The 15,525-nt window shown below is 39.5% G+C and overlaps 1 protein-coding gene across 2 annotated transcripts in view; it reads right to left on the reverse strand.

Moving 5' to 3' along the window:
• The window catches only part of VPS8 (VPS8 subunit of CORVET complex), a 251,664-nt gene that overhangs the window by 80,385 nt on the left and 155,754 nt on the right, over positions 1-15,525 (reverse strand). For both annotated transcript variants that reach the window (XM_007971871.3, XM_073023385.1), the window contains exon 39: positions 11,169-11,272. In XM_007971871.3, the coding sequence (XP_007970062.3) occupies positions 11,169-11,272 (104 nt within the window). The remainder of the gene's footprint in view (positions 1-11,168; positions 11,273-15,525) is intronic.

A 15,525-nucleotide genomic window follows, 5' to 3' on the forward strand; every position in this document is an offset into this window, starting at 1 on the left:
AAATCTCAATAAATTAGGCTGAGAAAGAACACACCTTAACATAATAAAGGCCATATATAACAAACCTACAACTAACATCACACCAAATGGGAAAAAGCCTTTTTTCTATGAACTTGAAGGAGACAATGATGCCCACTTTTACCACTGTTATTCAACATAGTATTGGAAATCCTAGCCAACAACAAGGCAAGAGGAAGAAATAAAAGGCATCCAAATTGGAAAAGAGGAAATCAAACTGTCCTTACATGAAAGTGACATTATCTCATATATATGAAAACCTAAAGACTCCACCAAGAAACTGTTAGAACTAATAAACAAATTCAGTGAAGTTGCTGCATTCAAAAATCAACATTCAACAATCAGTAGCATTTCTACATACCAATAACAAACTATCTGAAAAAGAATTCAAGAAAGCAATCTCATTCACATGAGCTACAAACAATAAAACAAAATACCTAGGAATACATTTAACCAAGGAGGTGAAAGACCTCTATAAGGAAAACTACAAAATTCTGATGAAAGAAACTGAATATACACAAATAAAAAGACATCCCATGCTCATGGATCAGAAGAATAAAGTTAAAATGACAATACTACCCAATGCAATGTGTAGATTCAATGCAATCCCTATCAAAATACCAATAACATTTTTCACAGAAATAGAAAAAAAAATCTTAAAATTCATATGGAACTACAAAAGATCCTGAATAGCCAAAGCAATCCTGAACAAAAAGGATACATCTGTAGGCATCATACTACCTGATGTCAAAATATATTACAAAGCTGTAATAACCAAAACAGCATGGTACTGGTATAAAAAGAGACATATAGACCAATGGAATAGAACAGAGAACACAGAAATAAATCCACATATTTATAGCTGACTGATTTTTCACAAAGGAGCCAATAACATACATTAGGGAAAAGACACCCTCTTCAGTAAATGGTGTTGGGTAAACTGGATATCCATATGGCAAAGAATGAAAATAGACTCTTATCTCTCACAATATACAAAACTAACTCAGCATAGATTAAAGACTTAAATGTAAAGCCCACATGCATAAAACTACTGGAAGAAAATATAGGGGAAATTCTTCAAGACATTGGTCTAGGCAAAAATTTTACAGCTAACACTTCAAAATCACAGGTAACGAAAACAACAAAAAAAAAATAGACAAGTAGCATTATGTTAAACTATAAAACTTCTGCACAGCAAGGAAATGATCCAAAGAGTGAAGAGACAACATTTACAATGAGAGATAATATTTACAAACTAGTCTTCTGACAAGGGACTGATATTTAGAATATATAAGGAACTCAAACAACTCAATAGCAAAAAAGAACTAAATAATCCAATTAAAAAGTGGGCAAAGGATATAAATAGACATTTCTCAAAAGAAGATCAACATGTCGGCCATACAAATGGCCAACAGGTTCATGAAAAAAATGTTCCAACATCGCTAACCATCAAGAAAATGTAAATCAAAGTCACCATGAGATTCACATCACACTTCTTAGAACAGCAATGATAGAAAAGATCAGAGATGAGTCTTGCTGAGGATGTGGAGAAAAGGAAAGCCTTATACACGGTTGGTGAACATGTAAATTAGTACAGCCATTTTGGAAAACAGCATGGGGGTTCCTGAAGAAACTAAAAACAGAACTACAATATAATTCAGCAATCCTACTACTGGGTATTTATCTAAAGGAAATATATTGTAATCAGTATATCAAAGGGACACTTGCACTTTACTGTAGCACTTTTTCACAATAGCCAAAATATGGAATCAACCTAAGTGTCAATCAATGGATGCATGGATAAAGAAAATGTAGTAAATATACACAATAGAATAGTATTTGGCCATAAAAAAGGATGAAATCCTGACACTTGTAGCAACAAGGATGGAAGGGGAGGTCATAATGTTATGTGAAATAAGCCATGCACAGAAAGACAAATATCGCATGTTCTGACTTATATGTGGGGAGCTAAAAAAGTTGATCTTATGGAGGAATAGAGTAGAATGGTTACCAGAAACTGGTAAGGATGGGTGGGGGGATGAGGAGAGATTTGTCAATGGCTACAAGCATACAATTAGATAGAATTTTAATAAGTTGTAATGTTCAACAAAACAGTAGGGTGATTACAGTAAACAATAATGTACTGCATATTTCAAAACCGCTAGAAGACTTGAAATGTTCCCAACACAAAGAAATGATAAATGTTTGAGGTGACAGATATTCTAAGTAACCTGATTTGATCATTACACATTGTATGCATGTATCAAAATATCACATTAACCCATGAATATGTATAATTATTTTGCATCAGTTAAGAACATTCTTTAGTTTTACATAAGTTTCCTATGGGAAGCTGAGTACTATATATATATTTTTTGAGTATTATATTTTTAAAAGCAAGCATTATTTGATGCAATTTTACTATAATTATATCAACCTAGGCAGACAAAAAATATCTAGAGTTATGTTCACCAAATGATAATGACAGTTATTTCTAAGTAATGGGATGAATATATTTTAAATTAAAAAAAAAAAAAAAGGGGGCGGAGCAAGATGGCCGAATAGGAACAGCTCCAGTCTCCAACTCCCAGCGCGAGCGACACAGAAGACTGGTGATTTCTGCATTTTCAACTGAGGTACTGGGTTCATCTCACTGGGGAGTGCCAGACGATCGGTGCTGGTCAGCTGCTGCAGCCCGACCAGCGAGAGCTGAAGCAGGGCGAGGCATTGCCTCACCTGGAAAGCGCAAGGGGGAAGGGAATCCCTTTTCCTAGCCAGGGGAACTGAGACACACAACACCTGGAAAATCGGGTAACTCCCACCCCAAAACTGCGCTTTAAGCAAACCGGCACACCAGGAGATCATATCCCACACCTGGCCGAGAGGGTCCCACACCCACGGAGCCTCCCTCATTGCTAGCACAGCAGTCTGTGATCTACCAGCAAGGCAGCAGCGAGGCTGGGGGAGGGGCGCCCACCATTGCTGAGGCTTAAGTAGGTAAACAAAGCTGCTGGGAAGCTCGAACTGGGTGGAGCTCACAGCAGCTCAAGGAAACCTGCCTGTCTCTGTAGACTCCACCTCTGGGGACAGGGCACAGTAAATAATAACAAACCCAGCAGCTCTGCAGACGCAAACGACTCTGTCTGACAGCTTTGAAGAGAGCAGTGGATCTCCCAACACGGAGGTTGAGATCTGAGAAGGGACAGACTCCCTGCTCAAGTGGGTCCCTGACCCCTGAGTAGCCTAACTGGGAGACATCCCCCACTAGGGGCAGTCTGACACCCCACACCTCACAGGGTGGAGTACACCCCTGAGAGGAAGCTTCCAAAGCAAGAATCAGACAGGTACACGCGCTGTTCAGAAATATTCTATCTTCTGCAGCCTCTGCTGCTGATACCCAGGCAAACAGGGTCTGGAGTGGACCTCAAGCAATCTCCTACAGCTATAACCTACAGCTGAGGATCCTGACTGTTAGAAGGAAAGCTATCAAACAGGAAGGACACCTACACCAAAACCCCATCAGTACATCACCATCATCAAAGACCAGAGGCAGATAAAACCACAAAGATGGGGAAAAAGCAGGGCAGAAAAGCTGGGAATTCAAAAAATAAGAGCGCATCTCCCCCGGCAAAGGAGCGCAGCTCATCGCCAGCAACGGATCAAAGCTGGACGGAGAATGACTTCGACGAGATGAGAGAAGAAGGCTTCAGTCCATCAAATTTCTCAGAGCTAAAGGAGGAATTACGTACCCAGCGCAAAGAAACTAAAAATCTTGAAAAAAAAGTGGAAGAATTGATGGCTAGAGTAATTAATGCAGAGAAGCTCACAAACGAAATGAAAGAGACGAAAACCATGGCACGAGAAATACGTGACAAATGCACAAGCTTCAGTAACCGACTCGATCAACTGGAAGAAAGAATGTCAGCGATGGAGGATCAAATGAATGAAATGAAGCGAGAAGAGAAACCAAAAGAAAAAAGAAGAAAAAGAAATGAACAAAGCCTGCAAGAAGTATGGGATTATGTAAAAAGACCAAATCTACGTCTGATTGGGGTGCCTGAAAGTGAGGGGGAAAATGGAACCAAGTTGGAAAACACTCTTCAGGATATCATCCAGGAGAACTTCCCCAACCTAGTAGGGCAGGCCAACATTCAAATCCAGGAAATACAGAGAACGCCACAAAGATACTCCTCGAGAAGAGCAACTCCAAGACACATAATTGCCAGATTCACCAAAGTTGAAATGAAGGAAAAAATCTTAAGGGCAGCCAGAGAGAAAGGTCGGGTTACCCACAAAGGGAAGCCCATCAGACTAACAGCAGATCTCTCGGCAGAAACTCTTCAAGCCAGAAGAGAGTGGGGGCCAATATTCAACATTCTTAAAGAAAAGAATTTTAAACCCAGGATTTTATATCCAGCCAAACTAAGTTTCATAAGTGAAGGAGAAATAAAATCCTTTACAGATAAGCAAATGCTTAGGGATTTTGTCACCACTAGGCCTGCCTTACAAGAGACCCTGAAGGAAGCACTAAACATGGAAAGGAACAACCGGTACCAGCCATTGCAAAAACATGCCAAAATGTAAAGACCATCAAGGCTAGGAAGAAACTGCATCAACTAACGAGCAAAATAACCAGTTAATATCATAATGGCAGGATCAAGTTCACACATAACAATCTTAACCTTAAATGTAAATGGACTAAATGCTCCAATTAAAAGACACAGACTGGCAAACTGGATAAAGAGTCAAGACCCGTCAGTCTGCTGTATTCAGGAGACCCATCTCACGCGCAGAGACATACATAGGCTCAAAATAAAGGGATGGAGGAAGATTTACCAAGCAAATGGAGAACAAAAAAAAGCGGGGGTTGCAATACTAGTCTCTGATAAAACAGACTTTAAACCATCAAAGATCAAAAGAGACAAAGAAGGCCATTACATAATGGTAAAGGGATCAATTCAACAGGAAGAGCTAACTATCCTAAATATATATGCACCCAATACAGGAGCACGCAGATTCATAAAGCAAGTCCTTAGAGACTTACAAAGAGACTTAGACTCCCATACAATAATAATGGGAGACTTCAACACTCCACTGTCAACATTAGACAGATCAACGAGACAGAAAGTTAACAAGGATATCCAGGAATTGAACTCATCTCTGCAGCAAGCAGACCTAATAGACATCTATAGAACTCTCCACCCCAAATCAACAGAATATACATTCTTCTCAGCACCACATCGTACTTACTCCAAAATTGACCACGTAATTGGAAGTAAAGCACTCCTCAGCAAATGTACAAGAACAGAAATTATAACAAACTGTCTCTCAGACCACAGTGCAATCAAATTAGAACTCAGGACTAAGAAACTCAATCAAAACCGCTCAACTACATGGAAACTGAACAACCTGCTCCTGAATGACTACTGGGTACATAACGAAATGAAGGCAGAAATAAAGATGTTCTTTGAAACCAATGAGAACAAAGATACAACATACCAGAATCTCTGGGACACATTTAAAGCAGTGTGTAGAGGGAAATTTATAGCACTAAATGCCCACAAGAGAAAGCAGGAAAGATCTAAAATTGACACTCTAACATCGCAATTAAAAGAACTAGAGAAGCAAGAGCAAACACATTCGAAAGCTAGCAGAAGGCAAGAAATAACTAAGATCAGAGCAGAACTGAAGGAGATAGAGACACAAAAAACCCTCCAAAAAATCAATGAATCCAGGAGTTGGTTTTTTGAAAAGATCAACAAAATTGACAGACCACTAGCAAGACTAATAAAGAAGAAAAGAGAGAAGAATCAAATCGATGCAATTAAAAATGATAAAGGGGATATCACCACCGACCCCACAGAAATACAAACTACCATCAGAGAATACTATAAACACCTCTACGCAAATAAACTGGAAAATCTAGAAGAAATGGATAATTTCCTGGACACTTACACTCTTCCAAGACTAAACCAGGAAGAAGTTGAATCCCTGAATAGACCAATAGTAGGCTCTGAAATTGAGGCAATAATTAATAGCCTACCAACCAAAAAAAGTCCAGGACCAGATGGATTCACAGCTGAATTCTACCAGAGGTACAAGGAGGAGCTGGTACCATTCCTTCTGAAACTATTCCAATCAATAGAAAAAGAGGGAATCCTCCCTAACTCATTTTATGAGGCCAACATCATCCTGATACCAAAGCCTGGCAGAGACACAACAAAAAAAGAGAATTTTAGACCAATATCCCTGATGAACATCGATGCAAAAATCCTCAATAAAATACTGGCAAACCGGATTCAGCAGCACATCAAAAAGCTTATCCACCATGATCAAGTGGGCTTCATCCCTGGGATGCAAGGCTGGTTCAACATTCGCAAATCAATAAACATAATCCAGCATATAAACAGAACCAAAGACAAGAACCACATCATTATCTCAATAGATGCAGAAAAGGCTTTTGACAAAATTCAACAGCCCTTCATGCTAAAAACGCTCAATAAATTCGGTATTGATGGAACGTACCTCAAAATCATAAGAGCTATTTATGACAAACCCACAGCCAATATCATACTGAATGGGCAAAAACTGGAAAAATTCCCTTTGAAAACTGGCACAAGACAGGGATGCCCTCTCTCACCACTCCTATTCAACATAGTGTTGGAAGTTCTGGCTAGGGCAATCAGGCAAGAGAAAGAAATCAAGGGGATTCAGTTAGGAAAAGAAGAAGTCAAATTGTCCCTGTTTGCAGACGACATGATTGTATATTTAGAAAACCCCATTGTCTCAGCCCAAAATCTCCTTAAGCTGATCAGCAACTTCAGCAAAGTCTCAGGATACAAAATTAATGTGCAAAAATCACAAGCATTCTTATACACCAGTGACAGTCAAACAGAGAGCCAAATCAGGAATGAACTTCCATTCACAATTGCTTCAAAGAGAATAAAATACCTAGGAATCCAACTTACAAGGGATGTAAAGGACCTCTTCAAGGAGAACTACAAACCACTGCTCAGTGAAATCAAAGAGGACACAAACAAATGGAAGAACATACCATGCTCATGGATAGGAAGAATCAATATCGTGAAAATGGCCATACTGCCCAAGGTAATTTATAGATTCAATGCCATCCCCATCAAGCTACCAATGAGCTTCTTCACAGAATTGGAAAAAACTGCTTTAAAGTTCATATGGAACCAAAAAAGAGCCCGCATCTCCAAGACAATCCTAGGTCAAAAGAACAAAGCTGGAGGCATCACGCTACCTGACTTCAAACTATACTACAAGGCTACAGTAACCAAAACAGCATGGTACTGGTACCAAAACAGAGATATAGACCAATGGAACAGAACAGAGTCCTCAGAAATAATACCACACATCTACAGCCATCTGATCTTTGACAAACCTGAGAGAAACAAGAAATGGGGAAAGGATTCCCTATTTCATAAATGGTGCTGGGAAAATTGGCTAGCCATAAGTAGAAAGCTGAAACTGGATCCTTTCCTTACTCCTTATACGAAAATTAATTCAAGATGGATTAGAGACTTAAATGTTAGACCTAATACCATAAAAATCCTAGAGGAAAACCTAGGTAGTACCATTCAGGACATAGGCATGGGCAAAGACTTCATGTCTAAAACACCAAAAGCAACGGCAGCAAAAGCCAAAATTGACAAATGGGATCTCATTAAACTAAAGAGCTTCTGCACAGCAAAAGAAACTACCATCAGAGTGAACAGGCCACCTACAGAATGGGAGAAAATTTTTGCAATCTACTCATCTGACAAAGGGCTAATATCCAGAACCTACAAAGAACTCAAACAAATTTACAAGAAAAAAACAAACAACCCCATCCAAAAGTGGGCAAAGGATATGAACAGACATTTCTCAAAAGAAGACATTCATACAGCCAACAGACACATGAAAAAATGCTCATCATCACTGGCCATCAGAGAAATGCAAATCAAAACCACAATGAGATACCATCTCACACCAGTTAGAATGGCGATCATTCAAAAGTCAGGAAACAACAGGTGCTGGAGAGGATGTGGAGAAATAGGAACACTTTTACACTGTTGGTGGGATTGTAAACTAGTTCAACCATTATGGAAAACAGTATGGCGATTCCTCAAGGATCTAGAACTAGATGTACCATATGACCCAGCCATCCCATTACTAGGTATATACCCAAAGGATTATAAATTATGCTGCTATAAAGACACATGCACACGTATGTTTATTGCAGCACTATTCACAATAGCAAAGACTTGGAATCAACCCAAATGTCCATCAGTGACAGATTGGATTAAGAAAATGTGGCACATATACACCATGGAATACTATGCAGCCATAAAAAAGGATGAGTTTGTGTCCTTTGTAGGGACATGGATGCAGCTGGAAACGATCATTCTTAGCAAACTATCACAAGAACAGAAAACCAAACACCGCATGTTCTCACTCATAGGTGGGAACTGAACAATGAGATCACTTGGACTCGGGAAGGGGAACATCACACACCGGGGCCTGTCATGGGGAGGGGGGAGGGGGGAGGGATTGCATTGGGAGTTATACCTTATGTAGATGACGGGTTGATGGGTGCAGCACACCAACATGGCACAAGTATACATATGTAGCAAACCTGCACATTGTGCACATGTACCCTACAACTTGAAGTTTAATAATAATAAATAAATTAAAAAAAAAAAAAAAAAAAAAAGAAAAAAATGCAGACTATTCCAGAAAAAAAAAAAAAAAAAAAAAAAACCCATGCTAACGAAGAGCTAATATCCAGAATCTACAAAGAACTCAAACGAATTTACAAGAAAAAAACAAACAACCCCATCAACAAGTGGGCAAAGGACATGAACAGACACTTCTCAAAAGAAGACATTTATGCAGCCAACAGACACATGAAAAAATGCTCATCATCACTGGCCATCAGAGAAATGCAAATCAAAACCACAATGAGACACCATCTCACACCAGTTAGAATGGTTATCATTAAAAAAATCAGGAAACAACAGGTGCTGGAGAGGATGTGGAGAAATAGGAACACTTTTACACTGTTGGTGGGACTGTAAACTAGTTCAACCATTGTGGGAGACAGTGTGGCGATTCCTCAAGGATCTAGAACTAGAAATACCATTTGACCCAGCTATCCTATTACTGGGTATATACCCCAAGGATTATAAATCATGCTGCTGTAAAGACACATGCACACGTATGTTTATTGCGGCACTATTTACAATAGCAAAGACTTGAAACCAACCCACATGTCCAACAATGACAGACTGGATTAAGAAAATGTAGCACATATACACCATGGAATACTACACAGCCACAAAAAAGGGATGAGTTCATGTCCTTTGTAGGGACATGGATGAAGTTGGAAACCATCATTCTCAGCAAACTATCTCAAGGACAAAAAACCAAACACCGCATGTTCTCACTCATAGGTGGGAATTGAACAATGAGAATACTTGGACACAGGAAGGGGAACATCACACATTGGGGCCTGTTGTGGGGTGGGGGAGGGGGAAGGGATAGCATTAGGAGATACACCTAATGTAAATGACGAGTTAATGGGTGCAGCACAGCAACATGGCACATGTATACATATGTAACAAACCTGCACGTTGTGCACATGTACCCTAGAACTTAAAGTACAATAAAATATTTTAAAAAAACAAAAAAACCCAATCTTCTGCATAACTTTCTATATTTCATGATTTTTAAAAATCACAAATATGTATCATTTCAGAGAAAGTTTCTTTTAATAAAAAAAAATCACATTTATGTAAATGGGCTTTTATACACAATTTACATTCTAAAGACTTTTCATAATTTATGACCTTGAAAAATTCTGGACAAAAACTTAAAGGAGAAATTTACTCATCTCAGAAGAACAGAAAATATGCCGTGATTTATTGTTTTTACTGTAACATGTACGGCTAAATATAGATATATAATTAACCTGTTCCCCATTTCAAAACCCAGGCATTAGAGAGAGGCCAGGCAGTGTCAAGTCAGAGACCTGAGCTGTGGAAGGGCAGGCAAAGAGTTAAGCCATATCATGATACAACTTTACTTCTTAAAACTACTGCAGAATTTAACTATCAAATCACATCTCGCCCCCTTAGTTTCTGCTTCACTGCTGTAACTCCCACCTGCACCTGCTGCTCAGTGATACCTCCTTCAGTTAATGTTTTCTTCTTTTGTGCCATCTGGGATCTGTGATAGCATTGGTTCCAACCCTGGTTGCACACTGGAATCATGAAGGGAGCTTTAAAACATGGTGGTGATTGCGTCTCATTGCCAGAGACTTTAATTTAATTGATCTGGGGTGCAGCTTGAGTACTGGAATTGTTCAAAGCTCCCCAGGTGACTCTAGTGTGCAACCAAGGTTGACAATGACTACACCACAGCCTTCTTTAACCTTTCTTCAGCTTTCTCTATAGCCCTTGAGGGCTTTCCTCCAGTTCTTCATGCTCACTTTCACCACAGGGAATAGAGACGATGATAAAATATGACCTATCTCTGGTACAACTACATGGAATACACAAAATCTCAGTCCAAAGAGAACAGGCACATCTAGTATTCACGCACCTTAAGTTTTGCAGCACATCCAAACCATGAATATAAAGCCTTTGGTGAGAACAAAGAGGCCACACACTCTTTATAATAACTTTGGAAGTCTCCTACTCCTGGGAACACTAAGAAGTGATTAAAATCCACTTGAATTAAACCCAGGTGGCTGAGAGGGCTGAAACATAACTGATTCCTAGTTTCAGACAAGTACAGGCTTTTTTTTTTTTTTTTTTTCTGAGACGGAGTTTCACTCTTGTTGCCCAGGCTGGAGTGCAATGGTGCAATCTCAGCTCACCGCAACCTCCGCCTCCTGGGTTTAAGCGATTCTCCTACCTCCTCAGCCTTCCAAGTAGCTGGGATTACAGGCATGCACCACCACACCCGGCTAATTTTTTGTATTTTTAGTAGAGATGGGGTTTCTCCATGTTGGTCAGGCTGGTCTTGAACTCCTGACCTCAGGTGATCCATCTGTCTCGGTCTCCCAAAGTGCTGGGATTACGGGCGTGGGCCACCATGTCTGGCCAAGTACAGGCTTTTAAATACCCAAACAGTCATTGTCCTACCTCACGTTGCTGCTGGTTCAAATTATGTGAATTTCTCTGGCAAAGAGCAATGGTCTCCACCATAGTATCTTCAACATCCTTCAATGAGGGATCCTCTTTGGTATCTAGATTTAGAAAAAGTGTAAATATCATTTAGGGATATGTTGCTGATAATCTCAGAGCTTTTGTGAAAAGTTAAACTTTTTCTTCTTTACGTCATCTTCATTTTCTAGTATATAATAATTAATAAAACCTGATACTAATGTTTTGTAGATTAAAAAATAGTTTATTCTGTGAAATAAGAGTTTCCCACAGAAATGTTTTACATTCGTGGGACAGATAAAGCACATGATACTTAGCATTTCAATATGCTATAGAAATATGGAAAATCCCCAATCATCTATCTAAGGATTAGTTACTAGAGAGATTATCACTCACCTTTCTTGGTATACTATCTCTTCTTCTGCCCATTTCTTAAATGTAGACATTCCCCCCAAGATACTATTTCAGGTTTCTCTTCATTGTCTCAATGATTTCAGCGATTTGCGTTTCAACTCTTATGTCTTTGTTTGTAATTTTCAAATACACATCTCCAATCTTTATTCCATTCAAAGTCTACAGGTTGAATTTTCTAATGAACCTAAGACATTTATCTCCACATGGATGTACTGCAAGCACTTTCAACTTTATATGTGCAAAATCCAACTTATTTTTCTCATTTCAAATCTGCTCCTCTTCCTCCGTTTACAAACCAAGTTAATGGAATCATCATCTTTAAGTCAACCAGTTTATAAATCTTCATCTTTGGTGCTTCCCTCTCCTTCACCCCACACATTCAGATAACTTGCTAATTTGTGTTCATATTACTTCCGTGCTTGCATATGACCAAAACTTTTACCCTGGTGGAGCTTTTCATCACCTCGTCTATGCTACTGCAGCAGTCTCTTAGTTGAACTTTTGACATCCCAATCTTGCCTCCCTCATTCTCTTTTATACTGTCACTAGGGTTCTCTTAAGCACAAGTTCAAACAGATCATTCTCTTCCATAAAAACCACCAAGGACTCCTAACTCTGAAAAATAGAATGTAAGTAAGGATCTGACACTAAGTCAACAGAGCAAAGACTTGGGCTCATCTCACCCTCTGTGTTCTGGTGTTGCCCTATTCTTTTTTACTCCCTGATTAGTAGTCAGGCACTTCCATGTTCATGTTTTCCTCAGCCTAGAAGGTCCTTCTCCTGCTTCTATCAAACTCCTATTTATCCTTCCAGTCTTTCTTCAAAGGTCTTCCACAAAACTCACTGATTTATAGGTTACAAATAGTTCCATAATTTTCCACACATCTTAGTCACTCAATGTACCTTTTATGACACACCATTCTACTGTTACTATAAGGTTTTATTTACATATCTGTCTCCTTCAGGAGACTAACGTTCTTTGTGCAATGAGTAGGGGAATCTTGTTTTAGTAGTCTGTGTATAGCCCATAGGAAAAAAGCACGATTAGCAAATCCTCCCAAATACTTAAGCACACTATCAAAATGGAATATGAAAGTAGATGGGGCCGGTTGTGGTGGCTGACGCCTGTAATCCCAACACTTTGGGAGGTCGAAGTGGGTGGATCACCCTGAGGTCAGGAGTTTGAGACCAGCCTGGCCAAGATGGTGGAACCCTGTCTCTACTAAAAATACAAAGATTAGCTGGGCGTGGTGGTGGGTGCCTGTAATACCAGTTACTCTGGAGGCTGAGGCAGGAAGAATTACTTGAACCTGGGAGGTGGAGGTTGCAGTGAGCCAAGATTGCGCCACTGCACTCCAGCCTGGGCAACAGAGTGAGACTCCATCTCAAAAAAAAAAAAAAAAAAGAAAGAAAGAAAAAAAGAAAGTAGATGGCAGGCATAAGACTATTTCTGGAAAATTTATTTTCACTAGAATTCAAAACACTGGCCTTTGCAGACATACCACCTACAAATGACTGTAGGGATTTTGGGGGAATGCTCTTCTTAATTTTTTCCTCAGTCTTTCATGTATTGTCTTGAAAAGTTATTCTTGGCTGGGTGCAGTGGCTCACATCTGTAATCCCAACACTTTGGGAGGACAAGGCGGGTAGATCACCTGAGGTCAGGAGTTTGAGGCCAGCCTGGCCAACATAGTGAAACCCCTTCTCTACTAAAAATACAAAGATTAGCTGGGCATGATGACACACACCTGTAGTCCCAGCTACTCAAGAGGCTAAGGCAGGAGGATCACTTGAACCCAGGAGGCGGAGGTTGCAGTGAGCCGAGATCATGCCACTGCATTCCAGCTTGGGCGACAGAGCAAGACTTTATCTCAAAAAAAAAAAAAAAAAGGCGGGGGGGGATGCTGGGTGCAGTGGCTCACACCTGTAATCCCAGCACTTTGGGAGATGGAGGCAGGTGGATCACGAGGTCAGGAGTTCAAGACCAGTCTGACCAATATGGTGAAACCCTGTCTCTAGTAAAAATACAAAAATTAGCCGGGCGTGGTGGCACACACCTGTAATCCCAGCTACTCGGGAGGCTGAGGCAGGAAAATCACTTGAACCTGGGAGGCGGAGGTTGCAGTAAGCCAAGATTGCACCACTGCACTCTAGCCTGGGCAACAGAGATGCCATCTCCAAAAGAAAAAAAAGAAAAAAGAAAAAGAAAAAAAACCGAAAAGTTATTCTTATAACACTAAATTTTTAAAATTACCACAAAATGCAACAAACATAACCAAATTGACTGAACACATACTGATAGTACAAAAATAGCAATTAAGTGTCCAGTTGAACTTTCAATATAAAAAGTCAATCAAGTGTTCACTGACATTCCAAAAAGATTTACTATAATACCTGATGATCATAAAACAACATAGACCCTATCATCTAGGATCTTACTACAAAAATATAGGGAAGTAATCTACAGAGAATTAGGGAAACCGTGTATTAGTGAAATGTGTGGACCAAGGGGTCCCTAAGACATGTGCGTTAAAGAGGATAATCTAAAACTCACCCACTAAGTGATTCCCTGATCTTCAGGAGGGCTATTTTAAAAATGTCAAGGAATATGAAAACAACCCAATTAAAAAATGGGTAAAGGGCTTGAATAGACATTTCTCCAAATAAGGTAGATAAACAGCCAAAATATTAGAGAAAATCATCACTAATCATTAGAGAAATGCAAATCAAATCCATAATTTGATACTACCTCACACACATATGGATAGCTACTATAAAAAAAACAGAATATAAATGTTAGAAAGGATGTGGAGAAATTGGAAACCTTGTATACTGTTAGTGGGAATGTAAAATAAAGCAGCAACTAGGGAAAACAGTATGGCCATTCCTCAAAAAATTAACAGAGTTAATACTTGATCCAGCAATCCCACTTCTGGTTGTATACCCAAAATAACTGAGAGCCAGGTCTTGAAGAGATACTGTACATTCATGCTCATAGTGGCATCAGTCATAACAGACAAAAAGTGGAAGTGGCCCAAGTGTCCATTGAAGGATGAACGAATAAATGAAATGTGGTCTATACATACAATGGAATTTTATTCAGCCTTAAAAAGGAAGAAAATTCTGACATATGGCACAACATTTATGAACCTTATGGTAAGCTAAATAAACAAGTCACAAAAGGACAAACACTATATAATTTCATTCATATGAGATACTTGAGTAATCAAATTCAGAAAAAGAATGGTGAAAAAAGAAAGTAAAACGGTGTTTGCCAGGGGCTGGGAGGAGAGGGGAACAGGGGAGTTGTTGCTTAATAGGTACAGATGTTCAGTTTGGGGAGATGAAAAAATTTGGAAGTGGATGGGGGTAATGATTGTATAATAACACGAATATGCTTAATAATACTGAAATGTACATTTAAAAATGGTAAATTTTATGTTAGGTATATTTTACCATAATTTGTTTGTTTGTTTGTTTGTTTTTGAGATGGAGTTTTGCTCCGTCATGACACCCAGGCTGGACCGCCGTGGTGCAGTCTCGGCTCATTGCAACCTCTGCCTCCCAGGTTCAAGCAATTGTTCTGCCGCAGCCTCCCAAGTAGCTGAGACTACAGGTGCGTGCCACCATGCCTGACTAATCTTTGTATTTTTAGTAGAGACAGGGTTCACTATGTTGGGCAGGCTGATCTCAAACTCCTGACCTCAGGTGATCCGCCTGCCTCAGCCTCCTAAAGTGCTGGGATTACAGGTGTGAGCCACCACGCCTGGCCACCACAATTTTTTAAAATAATTTTTCTTTGAAATATCAAGGAATATGATGAAAATTTTATATTTGCTGAGGACAAAGCCACTCAAGATACTAAACTGTCAACTTTTACTGCCTTGGGTTAAAACTGTATAAATTCAGTTTGGAAACACTG

This window comes from Chlorocebus sabaeus, chromosome 15, assembly GCF_047675955.1.
Source record: "Chlorocebus sabaeus isolate Y175 chromosome 15, mChlSab1.0.hap1, whole genome shotgun sequence".
Classification (NCBI taxonomy): Eukaryota; Metazoa; Chordata; class Mammalia; order Primates; family Cercopithecidae; genus Chlorocebus; species Chlorocebus sabaeus.